The following is a 26,180-nucleotide window of genomic DNA, read 5'->3' as shown; positions in this document are numbered from 1 at the left end:
TCAATGGTCTCAGCAGGAGAAGAGGAACGAGAGCGAACAACACAAAGATTGCTGGGAGGATGATGGATATCAGCCTGGACAGACAGGTGGCGTGGAGGGTCAAGAGACTGGGGGAAGGGTCGGGAAGAAAGAGTGGGGGGAGATGGGGAAGAAGACAAAGGAGATATGGTGAACTGGATAGGAAGGGGGAAACCCCAGATGGAGAACCAGGAGGGAGACCATCTGGGACAGGAGGCAAAGGAATAGGGGAGGAGGTGGTGGGTATGGCCGGGTTTAAGGCCTGGAAACGGTTGTGAGACTGAGGAAGATGGGAAGGACGAGGAGAGGTAGAACGCAACACGCGAGCGTAGGATACGCCCGCGAAAAGGGTCAGACGACGAACTTGGCGTCTTGCTTCAAGAAAAGACAGACGATCACGGTGCTTCAAGTTGAGGACGGGTTCTTCGAGTTTGTAGTGTACACACGAGCTTGAGAAGGTAGGGTGGGCTTCACAGCAATTGAGGCAGCGAGCCTGGGGAGAAGTACACTCGGACTTAGAATGACTATCATCTCCACACATGGGGCATAGATACACAGTACTGGTGCATTTGAGGACACCGTGCCCGAACTTCCAATACTTATTGCAAAGTCTAGGAGAGGGAATGTACTCCTGAATGGAGCATCTGGCACCAGCAAGAATAATAGAGGGTGGAAGGGACCTACTATCAAAGGTGATTTTTACAACTTGAAGGGGCTGACGGCGACGACCACGAGGGGGTCGAGTAAACGTGTCCACCTGGAGGATAGAATGGCCTTGGGCTACGAGGATATGTTTAATATCCTCATGGCAATCTTTGAGGTCCCAAACACCAGTTGCAACATGGTGTGGGAGGAGAACAGTACCAACACTGGCATTTAACCGAGCGTTTTTGAAGACCCGAACAGGGGTCTCTCCAATGCAGGACAAAGCGGCTAAGCGAGTAGCTGCATCCTGAGAAGGAGCAGTGACGACACGCGTACCGTAACTGTTGGAGTTAAAAGTAACAGAGGCATCTACTGAATCAACAAGGTGTTTATGGAGGGAGAAATTGTCAGGAGGAGTAGAATCCAGATGGTGGAGATTAAAGTATTTAGCCCACGTAGCAGGACCAAAGAAGGCGTTGTAAGTAGTATTACAGGACGGGATTGTGCGAGTGCGGCCGTGGTGGGAACGGCGTTGAGAACCCCCAGAGAGAGAGGGGGGTAAAAGGCGCAGTAATCACAGTGAGAGACGAAGCCGTGCCAAAAGGACAAGGTGGTCACCACTGGGGGCTGGGGACTCTACCCTACCACAGAGGAGAGAGGGGAGCTGAGGGAAGTAGTCAGGTCGTCGGGGCCCAATGCAGCAGGGGCTACAGGGCCTGGTCTTCCAACACAGTCCGACTCCGGGGGCTTGGTCACCCACCCCACGAGCCTGAGAAAGTACAAGGGAAACATTATCAGCCATGAAAACGAGGGAAAACTTTCATTCACGAATGTGCCCCCACACCCACCATGGAGCTACAATTAGAGGCAGGACACCCAACAAGAAGCTATTGCCGATCTTGCCGGGGCCCCCCAGGGGTGCGTCGTGAGTATACGCCCCACAAACGCCAGCTTAAGAACCGTGAGTCCGTCGAGAGCGGGTTCAGTGACGAAAGGAGGATTGACAATAAAAGGGTCCCCTCACTCGAGACGTTGGGTACTACAGTTCTACGGGTACAAGAGTATGCCTGCCTCCTCAAACACCCAGGCGTCAAAACAAAAGAAGGTCGAAAGAATAATCAAAACAGGCAAAAGGTCAGCAGGAAATGACAATTTGATAGGAGAAGAGGGGGGGAGAAAAATAAAATACGAGGAAAAGGGGTTTGGCAAAATTGGTAGAGGCAGCAGCAGGAGCATAAGGCTGCAAAAGGACAGAGGACTGACCCACGGAGCATCACACTCCGGCAGCTGCCCACCAAGCCCCCTCACGGCGACAACGAGCCAGACAGTGAGGGGGCTGCCTCAGGTAGTTATATTAGTCTGACTCTAGCAGTTATATTAGTCTGACTCTGGCAGTTATATTAGTCTGACTCGGGCAGTTATATAGATCTGACTCTGGCAGTTATTAGGCAGACTCTGGCAGTTTTATTAGACTTACTCTGGAAGTTATATTAGTCTGACTCTGGGAGTTATATTAGTCTGACTCTGGAAGTTATATTAGTCTGACTGAAAGTTATATTAGGCTGACTCTAGTAGTTATATTAGTCTGACTCTTGCAGATATATTTGTCTGACTCTGGCAGTTACATTAGTCTGACTCTGGCAGTTACATTAGTCTGACTCTGGCAGTTATATTAGTCTGACTCTGGCAGTTATATTAGTCTGACTCTGGCAGTTATATTAGTCTGACTCTGGCAGTTATATTATTCTGACTCTGGCAGTTATATTAGTCTGACTCTGGCAGTTATATTAGTCTGACTCTGGCAGTTATATTATTCCGACTGGCAGTTATATTATTCTAACTCTGGCAGTTATATTAGTCTGACTCTTTTAGTTATATTAGTCTGACTCTGGCAATTATATTAGTCTGATTCTGGGAGTCATATTAGTCTGACTCTGGCAGTTTTATTAAGTAAGTAATTATCAAAAGAAGGCACCAAACCGGGAAGGCTATGTAGCACCATCAAATGTGCGGGATAATCAGAGGGTGCTAAATATCACCAAGGATGCCAATACGAGAACAGAAACGCATAAGGTGAACGATATCAAAAGTATCTGAGTCGCCAAGAATTCTATCAAGGTACAAGCGACCGCGGGAGACAGTTGGAAAACAAGAAACACGCTGGTCCTGGAAGTCAGGACATTCAACAAGGATATGCACGACCGTAAGAGGGACAATAAGGAGCAGGGCGGCGCTCCATTAAGTGACCGTAAGTTAAACGAGTATGGCCAAATGCGTAACCTAGCTAGAGCCGTTTCCCACCACTGGTTACGGTGGCAGGAGCAAGGCCACTGGGACACACGACTCTTAAGAGTACGCAGTTTGTTACCAATAACAGAACACCAACAACTCTGTCAGCGGGCAGACAACTCTGCCAGCGGGCAGACAACTCTGCCCGCTGGCAGGCAACCTCATGCCTCCAAGGATGGAGGTTGAATAACTGGGAAAAAGTCGGAATAAGGAATACTTTTACGGGAGATGGGACAAGCGCGGATAGCTTCCTTAGCGGCAGCATCCGCGCACACATTTAAAGAGACACCAACATGGCTGGGAACCCAGCAAAATGTAACTGCCTGAAATTTACTGGAGATAAGAAACAGCCAATGTTGATTCTCGACAACCACCAGGTGGACCGGATTAAAGGACCCTAAAGCCATGAGGGCACTACGAGTCAACTACCACCACAAAGGAGGATTGCCACCGGGAAAGCAAGAGATGAAGAGCATAGAGAATAGCATAAAGTTCTGCTGTAAAGATGCTAGCCTCCGGAGGAAGACGACACATATAAGTGTGGTCAGGAAAAACAACAGAGTAGCCCACACCGTCAGCAGACTTAGACCCATTGGTGAAGATGGGAACGGAGTGGGAGTGAGAAGAAAAGTGCTCAAGGAAGAGGCGTTTCAGAACTGTAGGAGGGGTAAAAGCTTTAGTGATGCAGGTCAGAGAAGTACAAAATTTGGGAAGGGGACCCTCCACGGGGGTAAGGATGGCACAATACGAGGAGAAACATTGGTAATATGAACTGAAAGAGAATCCTGTAAGCGAGACAAACGGACAGAAAGAGGAAGGAGGTGAAGAGGAACAGGAACTATAGGAGGGGTGAAAGTCAAAGCACGATAGAGGCGAGAGTGAGGATGCTGTAAGGATCGCGCAAAATAGCGAAGACTGTAGCCATCACGGCGATCCTGGAGAGACAGAAAGCCAGTGTCAGCGTACAAGCTGAGGGTAGGAGTTGAACGAAAAGCACCAGAGCTGAGGTGCAACCCAGTATGGTGCAAAGGATCAAGACGGTGAAGAGTAGAAGGAGAAGCAGAAGAGTATGCAAGGCAACCATAATCGAGTTTAGACATGACGAGAGAGGAATGCAAATAGAGGAGCGTGTGCCTATCTGCTCTCCAAGAAGTATGGGACAAAACCTTAAGTAGTTTAAGGGCCTAAGAGCATTCAACACAGAGGTAAGAGACATGGGACGACCAAGACAAATGAGTGTCAAAGAATAACCGCAGAAGCTTCGCGGAATCTTTGTACACAAGGGGATGACCATAAAGTGACAAAGAGGGACGAAGAACGACCTGCTTCCGAGTAAAAATCATGGCACAAGTCTTAGTAGTAGAGAACTTGAAGCCATGATTGGTGGCCCAAGATGACACGGCATCAATCGCAAGTTGAAGCCGCTGTTGAAGGAGAGGCGAATCATCACCCCGACAGCAAAGAGTAAGATCGTCAACATAAAGAGCAGAGAAGATGCCAGAAGGAAGGGAGGAAAGAAGACCATTGAGAGCAACCAGAAAAAAGAGTAGTACTCAGAACACTACCATGGGGCACACCTTCATACTGCTGAAAAGAGGCAGAGAGAGTGGCACCAAGCCTGACCCGAAAGGTACGACGAGAGAGAAAGCTTTGAAGGAAGAGAGGGAGATTACCACGAAGGCCAAAAGAACAAAGTTGGGACAGAGTATGGAATCTCCAAGTCGTGTCATAAGCCTTTTCCAGGTCAAAAAGAACAGCAACAATGGAGGTCTTCACTGCAAAATCAGTACGAATATAGACCTCCAAGTTCACCAGGACATCAGTCATGCTGCGGCACTTGCGGAAACCAAATTGAGAAGGGGAGGGGAGGTGATGGTGTTCCAGGAACCACATCAGACGGATATTTACCATACGCTCAAAGAGCTTGCAAACACAACTCATGAGAGCAATAGGGCGGAAGTCCTTAGGGGACGTACCGAGAGACCCTGGTTTCCGAATAGGGAGTACAATGGCATCGAGCTAGTCCTCAGGGACGGACGACGACTCCCAGACCAGGTTATACAGATTCAGTAAATACCGAGACGTGCACGGAGGGAGATGGCGAATCATCTCATAATGAACGCCATCCGAGCCCGCCGCCATAGATCCGCAGAGGGCCAGGGCAGACTGAAGTTCAGAAAGAGAGAATGGATCATTATAGGGAAGACGGAGATGAGTGCGGAAATCTAAAGGATAAGATTCAAAAACAGGCTTACGAAGAAGGAAGGATTGAGGAAGATGAGAACCAGAGCTAACAGAAGAAAAGTGGGAACCCAGTTTAGTTGCGACCTGCACTGGATCCGCCACAAGAGTACCACGGAGGTGGAGAACCGGCGAGACATCCGGAACGAACTTGCCCACAATCTTGCGGATCTTCTTCCAGATCTGCGGCAGAGGAGTATCGGACGTAATGGTGGAAACATAAGATTTCCAACTCTCACGTTTAGCTGTACGGATGGTCCTACGGGCCACCGCACTTACCTTCAGAAACAGAATAAAAGAATCAGCCGTCTGCCGGGGGCGGTGTTTCTTCCAGGCTGCACGCTTACAGTGGACAGCCCGAGCACAGTCCGCATTCCACCAGGGAACGCACTTCCGTGTGCCCCGGAAGAAGAGCAAGGAATAGAGTGGAGGGCAGCTTTGAAGACAGTGTCTTAAAAAAAGGAGGGCGCAAGGAAGAGGCCGAGAGGAGAGGTCAGAAAGAGTAGCACAGAGGGTGAATAGGCACCAGTCAGCCTTGGCAAACTGTCACATAGGGAAGGAGAGGGGAGGGTGGAAAGAGAAAAAGGAAATGAGGATAGGGAAACGATCACTGTTATGGAGGTCATCAAGAACCTGCCACGTGAAATCGGGGACGACGAGCAGAGAGAAAGATCAAGACAGGAAAGGGTTAGAGTTCGAGAGTCCACAACAGTGGGCTCACCAGAATTCAGAAGAGATAGAGAAGAAGCGAGGACAAACGGTTCGAGAAGACGGCCTCGGGTGTTTGTCAGATCATCATCCCAGAGGGAATGTCCACAGTTGAAATCACCCAGAAGGAGCACCGGCTCTGGCAAGGAGCCCAGGAGGTGCTTAAGATCAGGAAGGGAAAGCGGGACATTTGGGGGGAGATAAATGACACAGACTGTATACCATTTACCCACAAAAACACGGGCAGAAGAACAATGGATAGGTGATGGAAGAAGTAGGCGGACGAAGGGAATATCAGAACGAATTAAAAGAGCAGTAGAGTTATGGGCCCCAGCAAGAGCTGGGGGTGGGGGGGAAAGAAAGGAATAACCATGAAAGTGACCAGGACGAGCACCAAGCATTGGGTTCCTAAAGACAAACACAAAGTGGAGTAAACTGTGTAATTAGAAGTTGGAGTTCATGGAAGTTGGCAAAAAATCCACGAATATTCCACTGAAGAATAGACATTATCAAAGAGAAAGGACAGTAACAGAGAACAAGAAAGAAATAAAGGTAAAGAGGAACACAGTTTATTAAAGAATCTCAGGATTAGGGTCAGGATTAGGAGCAGGGTCGGCAAAATCAGGGTTAGGGGGCACGGGTAAACTTAGCAAGGAGAGAGGGAAGGGAGTGAGAGAACAGACCAGAGGCGGACTGACGGAGTCTGGAGGAGGAGGAGGAGACAACTGAGAAGGGCAGGCAAGGACAGTCGGAGGAAGGGGGGCAGAAATCAGGGAGTACACCTCAGCAAGGGCAGCAACAGAGAAGGAATTGGGGGCGGAAGAAACCTCCATATCTGGGACAGGGGGGTCCGACCACTGAAATGGGAGGGGACGTAGTGACAGAGTCAGAGGGAGGGGGCAAGGAAGAGAGAGAAGCCTTCTTACCCGCTGGAGAGGAAGAAGGAGAGGAGCCAGGCTTGCGTTTCTGACTCGAAGTGACAGGCGTTCCAGTAACAACGTACTGGGTGACAGACTCAATGGTCTCAGCAGGAGAAGAGGAGTGGGAGCGAATAACACGAAGATTGCTGGGATGATGATGGATATCAGCCTGGACAGACAGGTGGCGTGGAGGGTCAAGAGACTGGGGGGAGGGTCGGGAAGAAAGTGTGGAGGGATGTGAGGAAGAAGACAAAGGAGATATGGTGGACTGGGTAGGAAGGGGGGGAAACCCCAGATGGAGAACCGGGAGGGAGACCATCTGGGACAGGAGGCAAAGGAATACGGGAGGAGGTGGTGGGTGTGGTCGGGTTTAAGGCCTGGAAACGGTTGTGAGACTGAGGAAGATGGGAAGGACGAGGAGAGGTAGAACGCAACACGCGAGCGTAGGATACGCCCGCGAAAAGGGTCAGACGACGAACTTGGTGCCTCGCTTCAGGAAAAGACAGACGATCATGGTGCTTCAAGTTGAGGACGGCTTCCTCGAGTTTGTAGTGCATACACGAGCGTGAGAAGGTAGGGTGGGCCTCACCGCAATTAAGGCAGCGAGCCTGGGGAGAAGTGCACTCGGACTTAGAATGACTATCGTCCCCACACATCCCGCAGTCAGACTAATATAACTGCCAGAATCAGACTAATATAACTGCCAGCATCACCTTAATATAACTACCAGAGTCAGGTCAATATAACTGCCAGAGTCAGGCTAATATATCTACCAGAGTCAGATTAATATAACTACCAGTCAGGCTAATATGACTGCCTCAGTCAGATTAATATAACTGCATGAGTCAGCCTAATATAACTCCCAGAGCCAGACTAATATAACTCCCAGAGTCAAACTAATATAACTGTCATAGTCAGAATTAATATAACTGCCTGTCAGGAGAATATAACTGCCAAAGGCAGACTAATATACCTGCCATTAGTGAGACTAATATAACTGCCACAGTCAGTTTAAAATAACTGCATGAGACAGACTATTATAATTATCTGAGTCAGACTAATATAACTACCCGAATCAGGCTAATATATCTGCTAGAGTCTAGCTAATATAACTGCCTGAGTCAGACTAATAAATCTGTCAGTCTGACTAATATAACTGCCAAAGTCAGTCTAATAAAACTTCCAGAGTCAGTCTAATATAATTGCTAGTCAGACTAATATAATTGCTAGTCAGACTAATATAACTGCCAGTAAGAATAATATAACTGCCAGTCAGACTAATATAACTACCAGAGTCACACTAATATAACTGCCAGAGTGAGTCTAATATAACTGCCAAAGTCAGACTAATATATCTGTCTGAGTCAGTCTCATATAACTTCCAGTCCTCCATGGCAGTGACCATTTTCCTGTCCTTGTTACTTTTTTCTCTTTTCGCCCTCCTCTCTCCTTCCCTAGGTGGCGGTTTGCCGAGGCTGACTGGCGCCTCTTTACTCTCCATGCTACTATTTCCGACCTCTCCGTTCTGCCTCTCCCATGCGCCCTCCTTCTTTTTCATGACACTGTCTTTGATGCTGCCCTCCGCTTTATTCCTTGCTCTTCCTCTCGGGGAACGTGGAAGTGCGTTCCCTGGTGGAATGTTAACTGTGCTCGGGCTGTCTGCTTTAAGCGTGCAGCCTGGAACAGACATCGCCGCCGGCAGACGGTCGAGTCTTTTCTTTTGTTTTGGAAGGCGAGTGCGGTGGCCTGAAGGACCATCCGTGCAACTGAACGTGCTTGCTGGACGTCTTATGTCTCTACCGTTACGTCCAAAACTCCTCTCCCACTGGTCTGGAAGCGTATCCGCAGGATTGCGGGTAATTTCTTTCCTGATGTCTCACCGGTCCTTAGCCTCCATGATGCTCTTGTGGCGGACCCGTTGCAGGTCGCGACCAAACTGGGTTCCCATTTTTCCTCTGTTAGTTCTGGTTCTCATCTTCCCCAATCCTTCCTTCTTGGTAAGCCTATTTTTGAATCTCATCCTTTAAATTTCTGTACTTATCTTCACCTTCCCTAAATGATCCCTTCTCTCTCTCTCTGAGCTTCAGTCTGCCCTAGCCCTTTGTGGTTCTACGGCAGCGGGCTCCGATGGCATTCATTATGAAATGCTTCGCCATCTCCCTCCGTGCACGTCTCAGTATTTACTGAGTCTGTACAATCGGGTCTGGGAATCGTCGTCAGTCCCTGAAGACTGGCTCGATGCTGTTGTCCTCCCTATTCGGAAACCAGGGTCTCTCAGGTCATCCCCCAAGGACTTTCACCCTATTGCCTTCACGAGTTGTGTCTGCAAGCTCTCTGAACGTATGGTTAACGTTCGTTTGATGTGGTTCTTAGAACACTATCGCCACCTCTCCCCTTCTCAATTTGGTTTTCACAAGTGCTGCAGCACAACGTATGTCCTGGTGAACTTGGAGGTCTATATTCGTACTGCTTTTGCTGCGATGACCTCCGTTGTTGCCGTCCTTTTTTACCTGGAAAAGGCTTACGACACTATCTGGTGGTATCATATTCTGTCTCAACTTCATTCTTTTGGTCTTCGTGGGAACCTCCCTCTCTTCCTCCAGAGCTTCCTCTCTCGTCATTCCTTTCATATGCGGCTTGGTACCACTCTCTCTGCCCCTTTTCGGCAGTATGAGGGTGTACCCCAGGGTTGTGTTCTGAGCACTACTCTTTTTCTAGTTGCCCTCAACGGTCTTCTTTCCTCTCTTCCTTCTGGCGTTTTCTCCGCTCTCTATATTGATGATCTTACCCTTTGCTGTCGGGGTGATGACTCGCCTCTCCTTCATCAGCGGCTTCAACTTGTGATTGATGCTGTGTCGTCTTGGGCCACCGATCATGGCTTCAAGTTCTCTGTGTCTAAGACTTATGCTATGACTTTTACTCAGAAGCATGTCGTTCTTCGTCCCTCTTTGTAGCTTTATGGTCATCCCATTGTGTACAGGGATTCCGCAAAACTTTTGGGGTTAGTCTTTGACACTCGTTTGTCTTGGTCAGCCCATATCTCTTACCTCCGAGTTGAATGCTCTAAGACCCTTAACCTACTAAAGGTTTTTGTCCCATACTTCTTGGGGTGCGCTCTATCCGCTTCTATAGCGGATAGAGCGCACGCTCCTCTATTTGCACTCCTCTCTCGTCCTGTCTAAACTCGATTATGGTTGCCCTGCATACTCTTCTGCTTCTCCTTCTACTCTTCGCTGTCTTGATGCTTTGCACCATACTGGGTTGCGTCTCAGCTCTGGTGCCTTTCGTTCGACTCCCGCTCTCAGTTTGTATGTTGGCACTGGATTTCTCTCTCTTCAGGACCGCCGTGATCGCTACTGTCTTCGCTATCTTGCGCGGTCCTTACAACATCCTTCCTCTCGCCTCTGTCGTGCTTTGACTTTTCCTCCTCCTCTAGCTCCTGTTCCTCTTCATCGTCTCCCTCTTTCTGTCCGGTTATCTCGCTTACAGGATTCTCTTTCTGTTCATATTTCTAATGTTTCTCCTCATATTGTTCCTTCCGTGCCTCCGTAGAGAGTCCCCCTTCCCAAGTTTTGTACGTCCTTAACTTGTATTACTAAAGCCTTTACCCCTCATACAATTCTAAAAAGCCTCTTCCTTGAGCACTTTTCTTCGCACGCCTACTCTATTTCCATCTTCACCGATGGGTCTAAGTCTGCGGACGGTGTGGGCTACTCTGTTGTTTTTCCTGACCGTAATTTTATGTGTCGCCTCCCTTCGGAGGCTAGCGTCTTTACAGCAGAACTGTATGCTATTCTCTATGCTCTCCGTCTCTTGCTTTCTCATTATCATTCCTCCTTTGTAGTTGTAGTTGACTCTCGTAGTGCACTCATGGCTCTGGGATCCTTTAACCCTGTCCATCTGGTGGTCATCGAGATTCAATATTGGCTGTTTCTTATTTCTAGTAAATTTAAATCAGTAGTTTTGCTGGGTTCCCAGCCATATTGGTGTTTCTTTCAATGAGCGTGTGGATGCTGCCGCTAAGGACGCTATCCGTTCTTGTCCCATCTCCCGTAAAGGTATTCCTTATTCCAACTTTTATACTGTTATTCATTCCTCCATCCTTGCCCGTTGGCAGGGTTGTTGGTCCTCTGTAGTTAGTAACAAACTGTGTACTCTCAAACGTAGTGTGTCCCCGTCGCCATCCTCCAACCACCGTAATCGGCGGTGGGAAACTGCTTTGGCACGGCTACGGGTTGGCCATACTCGATTAACCCACGGTCACTTCATGGAGTGCCGCCCTGTTCCTTATTGTCCAAATTGCGTTGTCCCTCTTACAGTTGTGCATATCCTTGTTGAATGTCCTGCCTTCCAGGACAAGCATGTGTCTTGCTTTTCGACCGTCCTTCGTACTCACTTGTCCCTTGATAGAATTCTATGTGAATCGGATACTTTTGATATCATTCGCCTTACGCGTTTTTGTTCTCGTATTGGCATTCTTAGTGATATTTAGCGCCCTCTGATTATTTCGCACTTTGATGGTGCTACATAGCCTTCCCTGGCAGATATATTAGTCTGACTCTAGCGGTTATATTAGTCTGTCTCCGGCAATTATTACTCAGACTCTGGCGGTTATACTAGTCTGACTCTTGCAGTTATATTAGTCTGACTCTGGTAGTTATATTAGGCTCACTCTGGCAGTTATATAGTCTCATTCTGGCAGTTACATTAGTCTGACTCTAGCAGTTATATTAGCCTGACGCTGGTAGTTATATCAACCCGACTCTGGCAGTTATATTAGTCTGCATCTGGCAGTTATTAGTCAGACTCTGGCAGTTATATTAGTCTGATTCTGGCAGTTATATTAGCCTAAATCTGGCAGTTATAGTAGTCTGACACCATGGCAGTTACATTAATTTGAATCTGGCAGTTATATTAGACAGACTCTAGCAGTTAAATTAGCCTGACTATGGCAGTTATGTTAGGCTAACTGGCAATTACATTAGACTGACTCCAGCAGTTATATTAAACTGACTGGTAGTTATATTAGTCTGACTCTGGCAGCTATATTAGTCTGCCTCTGGCAGTTATATTAATACTGATTGGCAGTTATATTAGCCTGACTTTGGTAGTTACATTACTTTGACTCCTGCAGTTGTATTATTCTGACTGGCAGTTATATTAGTCTGACTTTGGTAGTTATAATAGTCTGCCTCTGGCAGTTATATTATCCTGACTGGCAGTTATATTAGTCTGACTATGGCAGTTATATTAGTCTGACTATGGCAGTTATATTATCCTGACTGGCAGTTATATTAGTCTGACTATGGCAGTTATATTAGTCTGCCTCTGGCAGTTATATTATCCTGACTGGCAGTTATATTAGTCTGACTATGGCAGTTATATTAGTCTGACTATGGCAGTTATTTTATCCTGACTGGCAGTTATATTAGTCTGACTATGGCAGTTATATTAGTCTGCCTCTGGCAGTTATATTATCCTGACTGGCAGTTATATTAGTCTGACTATGGCAGTTATATTAGTCTGCCTCTGGCAGTTATATTATCCTGACTGGCAGTTATATTAGTCTGACTATGGCAGTTATATTAGTCTGACTATGGCAGTTATATTATCCTGACTGGCAGTTATATTAGTCTGACTATGGCAGTTATATTAGTCTGCCTCTGGCAGTTATATTATCCTGACTGGCAGTTATATTAGTCTGACTATGGCAGTTATATTAGTCTGCCTCTGGCAGTTATATTATCCTGACTGGCAGTTATATTAGTCTGCCTCTGGCAGTTATATTATCCTGATAACATATATATTATCATCATGTTCAGGTCAAGCGGGCCATTTTTTCTGGTATGTTTCTCAGAGCCCTGAGAGTTTGCAGTCCGGAATTTTTTTATGAAGAAATAGCAAATAATTTTAACATTGGGAAGAAGTTAAAATACCCAAAATCGATCTTGGATCTTGCGTTTGGTCAAGCAAAAAGGACGTTCTACAAACAGACTACTAAGTCTAAACCAGAACTGAAAAATTCGTTGGTATTACCATATTCTGATGGTCTAGTAAATCTTGCCCCAGCCCTGAAGAACCTTAATATTAATCTAGTGTTCAAAAATGATAATACAGTTAAGTCCGTGTTAATTAAGAACTCGCCCTCGTCTGTAGCTGGTTGTGTGTATTCCATCCCTTGTAATGAGTGTGAATGTGTTTACATCAGCCAGACAGGTAAATCTCTTTCCTCACATTTAAAACAGCATTCATATGCTATTCGTACAGCCCAGCACTCCAGTGCATTGTATTTACATTCCAGTTTATGTAATCATTCTATCGACTTCACAGGGGCAAAATGTATTGTTAAAAGTAAGGATTTTGTTGAACGAAACGTGATTGAGTCTGCTCTGATCAAACATTGTAACAACAGCCTTAATGTGAGCCCCGGTATGTACAAGTTGGATCCCTATTTAAACCTCAATATAGCACGTCAAAACAATATAGCATCTATTTAACACGTTTGGCACTTGGAGATATTAAGAGGAGCTGCCTCGTATGGGCCAATAGGCTTTCTGCAGTTACCTTCTTATAATTCCTTTCCTTCACTTATTCTTGGTGGTCAGGTGATCTGCCCTGGTGGATATAAAGGTCTGATCAGCAATATTTTCTTATCTTCATTCTACTTTGCTCTGATGAAGGCGAATTAGCCGAAAACGCGTTAAGCATTCTCTATTTTTCACATGTGGTTATTCTGCATTATATATATATATATATATATATATATATATATATATATATATATATATATATATATATATATATATATATATATATATATATATATATTATATATATATATATGCAGAGATAATATTAATAAAACAATTAAAATCGTTTAATGAACTCTATATATCAAAATAGATTACCTTGAAATCCGTATCAGTCACTAAACAAAAAATTGGGCTACTTTTATTACAAATTCGCTACTTTTAGACCGTCAGCTCGCTACTTTTAGCAATTTGGATCTGGCAACCCTGCCCGGAGCTATGCAGGCTGATATGGATATCCTTAACTTTGGCATCAGTCGATATGTTGTAGGCCTACTGGGGATCACGAGCCAGAACCTGGCCCCTTAAGAGGCGCACGAGGAGCAATGGCCTATAAAAATACACATGTGATTTAGGAGCATTCTATGTCTGCCATCGACCTGCATGTCAGCGCAGCTCCCCCTCCCCCTCCCCAGGAGGGGGAAAAGGGGGAGCTCCAGAAACCCAAGCCAGGGATCCACAATGTAGTTCTGAGGCTGGATGTCAAAACACGCGAAAACCACCAACCGGAGGGAGGATTGCCAGGGAGCCTCCTGGACTCACCTGGAAAATGGCATTTAATTACATTCAACGCTGGTTTTCTGGGGGTAGGCCCTTTGGCTCCCCAGAGCTACATAACCAAAGACAAAAACTAGAGGGACTTACCCGGGAGGCGGTCAGTGTTGGAAATTTCCAACACTAATAAACTACTATTGTATTATAATACATCATCATCATTATATACTAACTACAGTAGTTTTTAATTTCACTAACGGTAGTGTCAACATAAATTAACCATTTCATCTGCGTATTAGTGCTAGAATTCTCATGAAATCGAGTAGCAAAATTGCGTCAGATAATGTCTAGTTAGAAGTTAGACACGTTTATTACCAATCTGTTAGAGAATTGAATGTGGTTCTCTAAAATTATCAGTATTCCGTGTAATAATTACCTACGGATAATATGACTCCCGATAATCTAAAACCGAGAGTTATTAACTGAAATTATTATCAAGTAGCAGTTTTATCTGTTACGTACGAATGCTATGGAGAGAATAAAAATCTTCTCCATTTCTCGTTTAACACCATTAAACGAGAATATGATAATATTTAAGTCCCTATAATTGCAACCAAGTTCTCATTAACGTATTACATATCTTGAGGTTATCTCGAGATGATTTCGGGGCTTTTTAGTGTCCCCGCGGCGAGACCAGGCCTCCACCCCCAGGAAGCAGCCCGTGACAGCTGACTAACACCCAGGTACCTATTTTACTGCTAGGTAACACGGGCATAGGGTGAAAGAAACTCTGCCCATTGCTTCTCGCCGGCGCCTGGGATCGAACCCAGGACCACAGGATCACAAGTCCAGCATGCTGTCCGCTCGGCCGACTCTCCTCCCTACATCAATAATTACGCGGAAAAGAATTATCCGTGATTAATAATTTCTGTAGTGAATGCGAGAGACGGGTTGAGGGAAGGTGGAGACGCCATTGTACACGAGGCATCCCTGGCGAGAAGAGTGGCGAGACACGTGGTAGTGACTGGGGAGTTTTTATCGACAAGAATTACATTGATACCCGTTCAATAGTCAACAATTACTTATTCACGTGTTCTATAGTGCCCTACCAGTTAATAGCACATCAACAATTGAAGCCACGACCTATAATTACGCGTACACAACAGTGAACGTCTGGGACTGGCTGATGCGGTTTCGGCAGACCTTAGTATTTGATACGCTCATGTTAAGTATACCATTCTCATTTGATGCATCATTCTAGATTGTATATTTGTGGGTAGTCTGTCGTTATACAGCATGGATACCTAATACACAACGTTAGTTGATTTTCCACATTTTCTCAGTTTTCATGAATACTTGAAATAATTCGTAGCCTAATCAAATGCTACTTAAATTTCTTTGATTTCAGCGTGTATACGAGGAGTAGACAAGTTGTTTCGCTTCATTCGTGATATTCACCTCGGATTCTTTCTTTATTGGGATCCTGTGACCACGAGGACGAATGACAAAATGGCGTTACAGAAATCGTCTTACAGATAAGACATTTATTTCGTACAATTTTATCCAAGATTATTACTGATTTCCATATAATTCATATAGGATCTTTATAGTGAATAATTTATTGCCAGAAATGATGACTTGGTAATTAATGTGTTTGCTCTTACTGTTGCTCAATAATTCATCTCTAATATTCATAATTTGAGTTATCATATCTTTGAATCTATTGTAGTTTAGATTTACTATGTTACTAACTCAACAATGAACTAGTAATTACCTAAGTGTAATTACCTAAGTGTAGTTACAGGATGAGAGCTACACTCGTGGTGTCCCGTCTTCCCAGCACTCTTTGTCATATAACGCTTTGAAACTACTGACGGTCTTGGCCTCCACCACCTTCTCACTTAACTTGTTCCAACCGTCAACCACTCTATTTGCGAAGGTGAATTTTCTTATATTTCTTCGGCATCTGTGTTTAGCTAGTTTAAATCTATGACCTCTTGTTCTTGAAGTGCCAGGTCTCAGGAAATCTTCCCTGTCGATTTTATCAATTCCTGTTACTATTTTGTATGTAGTGATCATATCACCTCTTTTTCTTCTGTCTTCTAGTTTTGGCATGTTTAATGCTTCTAACCTCTCCTCGTAGCTCTTACCCTTCAGTTCTGGGAGCCACTTAGTAGCATGTCTTTGCACCTTTTCCAGTTTGTTGATGAGCTTCTTAACACTTTCGCGCTTTATATTAGAGATAACTCGTCACCGTTTTTTCTTACGATTCCGCATAACAGCCTACTTTTCTCGTCCATCGAAAAAATATTTCTATAAATTCCATTTTTTAACCGAAATGTATGGGGATACTCTCAGATTTTTCTCCATGAAATTCCCGTTCTCCCTCACCGAACACATGGCATCTCGGCCTACCCGATCACATGGTCGGCCCATTGTTTTGTTGACACTCCAAGTGCCCACACTGCGCTCCCCTCTCGCGGCAAACGTGACCCGTTTTACGCATTTATTTCCGTTCCGTTTCCGTTCTCGTGTACCTAAAACCCATTCAATACCTTCAACATGGATGCTGCACCAGGAACAAGTAGTGGAACGCAAAAGAAAGGTAGGAAATCTAGGAAAGCAGAAGAGATCGCCATGATTCACGATCTGTATCGTGGGGTCAAGCTCACTCCATCCAAGATTCCCAACGTTGTTGAAGCCTTTTCAGGGTCTTCTGATAATGAATTTGAGGCTGACAAACCTGAAAATGATGTGTTATATGAGGTTTCCACAACTGATGATGATATTTCGAGTGAGAGCGAGGATGAGAGTGAAGAAGAAGCCCCTGCCCCGCCACGCGGAAACCGCACGTGTCCGGTACCAAAGAGGGCTAGGCTGGGTGATGACTGGAATCGTAGCAATACTCCTCCCATCGTTGATGACTTTTCTGCAAACCCTGGCCTAACAATTCCACTACCTACTACTCCATTGCAGTTTTTACAACTGTTTTTCACTAGAGCAGTGGTTGAATACTTAGCGTATGAAACCAATTTGCATGCCACACACATCATACATCTCATGGCTGACTCAGCAAGAAACACGTGGAAACCAGTGTCTGTGAAAGAAATGGCCCGATATTTGGCCCTGTGCATACTGATGGGCATAGTGAAGATGCCTACAATGAGGATGTACTGGCAGACACCATGTCGTCTGCTCGGTTCCAACACATTTCTAAGTTCTTCCACATGTATAACAAAAAAGGCGTTCCAGTGAATAATAGTGACCGACTGATAAAAGTGAGACCACTAATGGACTATTTTTCAGAAAAATTTGCATCTGTATATATCCCCAAAAAAGAATTGAGTCTCGATGAGGGTACAATGGCATGGCACGGCCGCCTCTCTTTCAAGGTCTACAATCCCAACAAGCCTGATAAATATGGTGTAAAATTTTATATGTTGGCCGAAGGGACATCAGGCTACATATATAAATTTGATGTGTATTGTGGAATTGGAAAAACGACAGTGGAAACCGTGATGGGGTTGATGGCGCCCCTAGTCAACAAGGGTTATCATCTGTATATGGATAACTACTATAACTCGGTAAGCCTAACAGAACAATTACGTGAAGTGGGTGTTTACACATGTGGCACACTTAGACTCCAACGTGGCGCCCCCAAGGATCTGCAACAAGTGGTAAAGGGTAAAATGGCAACCGACACAACCCTATACATGCGTAAGGATAACACCTTTGTTATAGTTTGGAAGGACAAGCGCCCCGTCTCTGTCATCACCAATATCCACAATGCCGACACTACTCAAGCACAGCGCAGGAAACGCGTTCGTAAACGTGACAGGAGAACTGGAGTAGAAATAGTGAAAATGAACAAACCCAAGGCCATAGTGGATTACAATAAGTTCATGAAAGGTGTAGATCATTTTGATCAAATGGTCAAATATTATGAGTTTGCAAGAAAAACCCACAAATGGACCAAGAAGATCACTTTCTATATTCTGCAAATGGCCATGCACAATGCATACGCATTGTAAACCACTACTCAACAGATACAAAAAAACTAACACTATTAGAGTTTCACGCAGTAGGAATAAAAGCCTTATTGGCATGGAACAGCGAGGAATGGCCAACAACAACAAGTATACCACATGTTCCCGACATAGATGCCAGCGCAGCTCCTCCTGCTGACGCGGCAGTTTCAACACCCGGCACATCTGGGGCGAGGCGTCCTCTGTTCATCTCCACACCTCAAGCCCACTCATCAACCACAAATTCTGAAATGGACATTGAGGACATAGAACCACTTGATGTTTCTGATTTCATAGAAGATTCTACTACAAGTTTGGTGGTTCCTGTAGAAGACAATATTCCTCCAGTGCATCCAAGAAATACAAGAATTATAGATTCAGAACAACGTCTCAACTACAAGTTGACGCATGAACTCGTGCACTTGGCTAAAAAAAGAAGATGCCGTGTTTGTTACAAGTCTGGCAAAAGGAGGGACGTGATATATGGATGTAAAACTTGTGATGTGGCACTGTGCGCTGCGCCTTGCTACACAAGGTACCACCGAAGAAAGATATTTTGGGTGGAGAAAAAATAACCACCGGCAACAGCTTCACTCCACCTAAAAAACATCAGATGAGCAACTTCAGGATCAGAAGCCTGAAGATGGTGGAGTGAAGAAAAAATGCTCAACTGCTGATCTTCAATCAACATAGACAGGGTAAGTACACCTATTTGGAATTTTTTATCATGTATAAGAAGTTATATTATATACGTTTTGTAGAGAATTTATTTGCGAATTTTTTGGTACCAGAATGAATATTATACATATCGCATAAACTTCTATGAGTAAAAAAAAAAAAAATACAAAGTATGTTTGGGGGTGTGGCGGGTGTGGCTCTGGGTGTGGCGGCCGTGTGGCAGTGGGTTCCCTTTAGCCGTTGATATATCCAACACGTAGGAAATATTTGTATGTGTTATGTATATGTCTCTGTAGGGAATTTTACTGCGATCACTGTCATACAAATTATAAAATGTTTCAACAAGTATAAACATGACAAACATCAAACGAACGAAAACAATGCGTTCGTTTCTGCCGCGAACGCATACTGAGCGACGTGGTTCTATATTTGGCGCTTCTCTTACACATGCTTTGTACAAATGTTATACATTTCATCTTATAGAAAATTTTATTGCGAACACATTGGTATAAAAAAGATATACGTACATAGAAAAGTAGGGTCAGGAAACGTATAAATGTATAAACTTTCCAAGCATGATTTCCCCCCTGTGTTTTCACCAGTGCGCTCGCGGCTAACTACTCTCCACTTCACACTCTCTTGCGGGTGGGCAATTACCTATGTTAAACATTCATATGCATATGTCCGTGTAGAGAATTTTATTGCGATTCCAATGATACCAAAATTAGCGATGTAGGACAACTGTAGGCTTCGCAACCATTAAGAGAGTGGAAACATTTTGTTGCTGTTTGGCGCTCTCGGCGAGTGATCTGCATAGTTTTTTATTTGGTGTTGATACTCCTTATGCTTGGGCGGCATTTTATAGGTATGCTCTTATAGACAATTTCATTGCGAACACAGTGATACCAAATTTAAATACGTGCGCCTTCAATTATTGTCAGGACAGTCAAAAGAGTGTACACTTTTTCGGTCTTACCGCGTAGGAGCGCGAAGTGCCGAAAGCATCTGGGGTATTGATTTTTTTTGAGCGCCGAGAGCGCGAAAGTGTTAAGATATGGGCACCACACAACAGCTGCATATTCTAGCTTTGGCCTAACAAAAGTCATTAACAATTTCTTTAGTATATCGCCATCCATGTATTTAAATGCAATTCTGAAGTTAGAAAGCATAGCATAGGCTCCTTGCGCAATATTCTTTATGTGGTCCTCAGGTGATAGTTTTCTATCTAGAACCACCCCTAGATCTCTTTCTTTATCAGAATTCTTTAAAGATTTCTCACATAATATATAGGTTGTGTGGGGTCTATGTTCTCCTATTCCACATTCCATAACATGACATTTATTAACATTAAATTCCATTTGCCAAGTGGTGCTCCATCTACTTATTTTGTCCAGGTCTTCTTGAAGGGCATGACAATCATCTAAATTTCTTATCCTTCCTATTATCTTTGCATCATCAGCAAACATGTTCATATAATTCTGCATACCAACTGGTAGATCATTTATGTACATAATAAACATCACTGGTGCAAGAACTGAACCCTGTGGTACTCCACTTGTGACATTTCTCCATTCCGATACATTTCCTCTGATTACTGCCCTCATTTTTCTATCAGTCAGAAAATTTTTCATCCATGATAGAAGCTTACCTGTCACCCCTCCAATATTTTCCAGTTTCCAGAACAACCTCTTATGTGGAACTCTGTCGAAAGCTTTTTTTAGGTCCAGATAGATGCAGTCAACCCAACCATCTCTTTCCTGTAATATCTCTGTGGCTCGATCATAGAAACTGAGTAAATTCGATAAACAGGATCTTCCAGATCGAAAACCATACTGTCTGTCTGATATTATATCATTTCTCTCTAGGTGTTCTACCCATTTAGTTTTGATTAGTTTTTCCAATACTTTCATTATTACACTTGTCAATGATACAGGTCTATAATTGAGGGGGTCTTCCCTGCTGCCACTTTTGTAGATTGGAACTATGTTAGCCTGTTTCCACACGTCTGCTACGATTCCTGTACACAGGGATGCCTGAAAGATCAGGTGAAGTGGAATGCTGAGCTCAGATGCACATTCTCTCAGAACCCATGGTGAAACGCCATCTGGGCCAGCTGCTTTGTTCTTACCGAGCTCCTTGAGCATTTTTTCCACTTCGTCTCTAGACACCTCTATGTGCTCTATGTTGTTCTCTGGATTCTTATTGTATCTGGTTCCCTAAAGATCTCATTTTGTACAAACACACTTTGGAACCCCTCGTTTAGTGTTTCACACATTTCCTTTTCATCTTCCGTGAATCTATTTCCCATTTTCAACCTCTGAATATTATCCTTTACCTGCAATTTGTTGTTTATGAATTTATAGAATAGACCTGGTTCTGTTTTACATTTGTCTGCAATCCCTTTTTCAAAATTTCTTTCTGCCTCTCTCCTCACTGCCGTGTAGTTGTTTCTCGCATCTTTGTATCGCTGGTATGTTTGGGGGTTCGGCCTCTTCCTGTATTGATTCCATTTTTGTGTCTTTTGGTCTCTAGCCCTCTCGCAATTTCTATTGAACCAATCCTGTTTCCTAGTTCTGCATCTCTGTTTTGGTATAAAATTTTTTGTGCCTTTATCATATATTTCACAAAACTTGACATACATCTCATTCACTTCCTTGCCTAGCATCAAGTCTGTCCAATTATACTCACTAAAAAAATTTCTAAGGTCACCATAATGTCCTCTCCTGAAGTTTGGTTTTTCAACTGCTTCAACCGCCTTATTTTCTTCCAGCTTATAACGCATTGCATACTTTATTCCCAAAAAGACATTGTCACTTTTACCCAAGGGAGGAAGGTACTGAATGTCAAATATCACTTCCTCCTTCCTGGTAAATATCAAATCTAGCATGGAGGGAACATCCCCTTCCCTCATCCTCATAGCTTGTTTAACATGGTGATACAAGAATGTTTCCAGGATGAGGTCTACAAATTTACAGGTCCAAAAATCTTCTGTTTTAGCTTCAAATGCTTCACAGTCTATGGATTTCAAGTTGAAGTCACCGACTATCAACAGTCGTGATCTATCGTTATCCGCTCTCGCTATAATCTCTCTCATTATTGTTATAAGACCTTCACGTTTACTATCTAGCTCCTTCTTTGACCATGTGCTGCTTGGCGGTGGACTATATGCATTTATTATCATTAGTTTATCATCCTCATGGCAGATCTCTAGTGCTATTATGTCAACTTCTTGTGGATTGGCAGTCATTATTTTGTTCACCTTTAGGTGTTCTTTTACCAGCACAGCAACGCCACCGCCTTTCCTAATTCTTCTGTCCCGTCTCCAAATTGAGTAGCTCTTTGGGAATATGACCTCATTTAAAATTACATCTTCAAGTTTTGTCTCCGTGAGTGCAACAATGTCTGGTGTCTGCAGCTGTATTACATCACTTAACTCCAGTATCTTCGATCTCACTCCATCTATGTTGGTGTGTACCATCTTCAAGAACTTGTTCCCCCTCTCCTTATTCTTCACTCCCCCTCTCTCTATTGATTTTGTTGGTTTGCCTTTATGTACCACTTTACTGGTTTGCCTACCCTATCACTTTGTAGAAAAAAGAATTTATTTCTTCTTCATTCCTGCTCTCATTTAAATGTTTTGCCTCGGCGAGGTTCAGTTTCAGCTCTCTCTATCTTCTTTTGAAAGATCTCGTCTTAACAACCACCCTTTCCCATCCTCATCACTTTGCAATTTTCTAGCATTCCTTAGTACTTCTTCCATCTGTTTGGCACCGTTTAGGGTGATCCTCAAAGGTCGATCTTTCCCTTTTACGTACCTGCCTAGTCTCCTGTAGTCACACACATTCTCTATGGTTGTAAGACCTTCCACGAGGCCAACAATTTTATCTACTACTTTAGCTTCTTCTACAGCTCTTTCTGACCTAGATGTTATCGCCTTTTCTTTGCAGCCAAAAATGATCAGCGACTTACTCCGATCAACTGTGTTTTGCACCAACTTCGGGTTAGATGCCAATTCTTTTCTCACTTCCAGCCTAATGTTTGTTTTATCTTAGTTGCTGCAGTGTTTGGCTTCCTTTACTGCTTCTTCTATTTTTTCCTTCTCCTTGATTATTGTATTTAGTATTTACTTGATTATATATATTATATATATTGTATTTACTTGATTATTATGTAGTGACGAACCACACTGGTTCCTAGATATATATGAATTTCTAGAAATACCCCCCCAATGTTGATATTTGAGGCTTTGTCTTTAATTAATTAATAATACAGTCTATTCATTATTTTCCCGTGATTATTCTTTTAATTAATATCCATAGACACTGGTTCTCTAGTGTCATTCTAATGATCACTTTTACTCGTTTTCCCTCTTTTCTCAAAAGTGGGTGGTCCTTCGATTTATTTAAATACAATAATCAATTAATTGAATATATAAGTCAAGCCCCAGACATCCAACATTATGGTCCTTATCGAACCGGATACATACCAATTAACATTACTAATTAGTCATAACTAATCACCGTGTGAAGTAGTCTAGACTAACCACATTTTATTAATTGTGGCTACCGGCAGTGTACCACATAGGTTAGCCTAATTCACACCAATTTATTTGCTGCTTATACCTCATGTATAAAGTAGCACTCGTGGGACACAGTCAATTGCCCACAACACTCAGACCTATACCTCATACTGAGGTGAGAATCTTCAGGTCACCAGGAGCAACAGCTCATAACTTCTATAATAATTCCACATTAACACCTGCGTTAGAGTGGCCTCACCATCTAACTATTATTTATTTAGGTGGTAATGACATCCATCCTACTCGACACCCAGCTGAGGTAATTAATCACCTTAAAACAATAATTTCCTCATTTAAACTTGTTAGCAGTTCAGTGGTGTTCACATTAGTGGAACCTCGCCAACTGAGCAATAATAATTGTTGGGGAGTAAGTCCAGAATATTATCAAAGAGCTGCCAAATATAAACTTTAGGCTGAGGAAGAGAGTACGATTGGATGCCACTTATATTCAATTTACAGCCAGACCATGCAGGCAAAACCTGGCAAGAGATGGTGTACACCTGTCAGGTGAGTCTAGGTCACATGTAGTTGACAAATTGATCAACACAATTAATCACCATAAAAGGCTGTGGCTGGCAAGCCAAATTAATTGTACATAATTGTATTTTCACCTGTGTGTGCAAGTGCACACTTATATAAACTATAAAATCTAAAAAAAACAAAAACACAGCACAACTATATATTTACATTATTGCACCACAAATTAATCTATGCCAACCTTTATTAGGTAGGAATTTAGGCTGTGATTGTGCTGAATTTGGCACAAATGCAGACTAAATAAATTTGTAGTTTCTTAGGTAGAAATTCTTACAACTAGTCTTGGACTAGTCAGTAGTGCATACATTATTCATTCTTGTGCTGACCCTATCAAGGGTGGGATTCAAACTTATAGTAACTTTGATTAGAGTATATACGTATTAATTGTTTGTGTACTCATTATTTGTGTGTATGCATTTTGAGTGCTGCTGAATGATCACCATTACATCTAATGGTGATAAAGATGAGCTAGCCGGAAGAAAGTTAATGGTGAAGTTCAAGCACTGCTCAAAATCCTTAGCTACTTATTGTTAGGTAGGTAAATTAACCTCTGAACGAGGTAGTATAGTCTATTTAAGTACATAAGGCTATTATATTGATATTGAACTCCATTGAATGAGTCAATATCCCAGTTACATCAGTAACAACTATTTACTATCAGACCAGCCCTTACCCAGCAAGATGGAAACGGCTGACAAAATGAAAAGGACCCTTATCGGTCTGAAAGGTCATTTGACCCGACAGATTACAAAGTGTCAAAATCTGTCCCAACAGTCACCTGTTGACTACCTTGAATTAGAAGACTTACTTCAAGTTGCTGAAGGCAAATTCGAGCATATTAAGCAACATATGAATCTGTACTTGACAGAACTTTACAAAACTTCAATAGGTGAAACTGAACTTGAGGATATTGTAAATGATTTAGCCAAGTACGAAGATGATGTACAGGCATCTAAAGCTTCAAACCTTTAAAAAGCAAATTGCAAAAACAAATTAACAACAGCCTCTACTGCACATCCAGATCCTGATGTCAAATTACCTCAGATCAATATACCCACTTTCTCTGATAACGAGAATGAGAGTTGGGATGATTTCTGGAGTAAATTCGTAGATGCAGTAGACTCTAAAGCTAACATCCCTCAAACAACCAAGTTCACTTTTTTACAAGGCTTGTTACGAAATGAAGCCTTGAAGGTAATCTCTAACATAACACTGACCAGTGATGGTTACGACCTAGCTGTTCAATTGCTTAAGAACAACTACGATAACAAGGAAAGAATTATTACTATCTTAATTAAAAAATTGTTGGATTTACCATCTGCTAATAATTCTACAGATTCTCTCCAAACTTTCAGACTAGAGTTAGAATCTTTACTCAAGGCCTTAAGCCTTAAAGTCCAAATTCAGACTGCTGAATGGATGACAAAAGTAGTTGTAAGGTGCAAATTACCAAGAGAAACTTCAGATAAATTGTGTACTATGTACAATAAAACCTTTCTGACCTTGAATGAAATTACAGAAGGTCTACATACCTTAGTCGAAAGACAAAGAGCCAACCAAGATGGGAAGAGTGTTTCATACTTCTCTACTAACTCTCATCATAACCCACCTAACATTGACAACTCAGTCAAACCCAAATCGACTTTGAATAAGTCCAATAAATTCAAACCTAAGACTACTCCATCCACTGGAAAAAGGAGTGGTAGTGTAGGTATTTATTCTGTATCTCCCTCCGACGTTACAACTGATATGTCTACTAAGAGGACAAACTCAGCCAGAGAGAGAAGGTGTCTGTTCTGTGATCAAGAACATGTCACTTACAAATGCACTGTTTATCCTAACTTTAATACCAGGATTAAACGGCTACAAGAATTACACAGATGCACCAAGTGCATGAGTTCTCATGATCCCAGTAAATGTGTAGTGCAACTACGGTTATGCAGTAGATGCAACAAAGGTATACATCATTATGCCTTATGTAGAAAAACTTCTACACAATCTATGACACCTGGGGAGATTTCTATGAATTCTACCACAGTACAATATTGCAAGGTACATCAAAAAATAAATGTACTTGCTACTGAGTCAGGCAATAATACCACTCTGTCTACAGCTCAACTCAAACTAATTGACGGGAAGTCTAGAGTTAACACTAGAGGTCTCTTTGATCAAGAATCACAGAAAACCTTCATCACACAACAATTAGTCGAGCAGTTAAAATTAAAACCTGCCAAAA

At 43.2% G+C, this 26,180-nt stretch overlaps 1 protein-coding gene across 1 annotated transcript; it reads left to right on the top strand.

The window, feature by feature from the left end:
• The first annotated feature begins 17,415 nt into the window (after positions 1-17,415).
• On the top strand, positions 17,416-24,916 carry LOC138360160 (piggyBac transposable element-derived protein 4-like). Its single transcript, XM_069320104.1, has 2 exons — positions 17,416-18,057; positions 24,689-24,916. The coding sequence occupies exons 1-2, from the start codon at positions 17,416-17,418 to the stop codon at positions 24,914-24,916; spliced, it is 870 nt and encodes a 289-aa protein (XP_069176205.1).
• The last annotated feature ends 1,264 nt before the right edge of the window (positions 24,917-26,180 follow it).

The sequence above is a fragment of the Procambarus clarkii genome, unplaced genomic scaffold (assembly GCF_040958095.1).
Source record: "Procambarus clarkii isolate CNS0578487 unplaced genomic scaffold, FALCON_Pclarkii_2.0 HiC_scaffold_98, whole genome shotgun sequence".
In the NCBI taxonomy this organism is placed as follows: Eukaryota; Metazoa; Arthropoda; class Malacostraca; order Decapoda; family Cambaridae; genus Procambarus; species Procambarus clarkii.
Note: the sequence above shows the minus strand (reverse complement) of the source record. Positions and strands in the feature narration are given on the sequence as shown.

Excerpts from the sequence above, each read along its gene's own strand:
- LOC138360160 (XM_069320104.1), top strand. The coding sequence starts at position 17,416 with ATGGACTATTTTTCAGAAAAATTTGCATCTGTATATATCCCCAAAAAA. Across the intron at positions 18,058-24,688 it reads TAGATCATTTTGATCAAATG|ATTACAAAGTGTCAAAATCT; the intron begins GTCAAATATTAT and ends TTGACCCGACAG.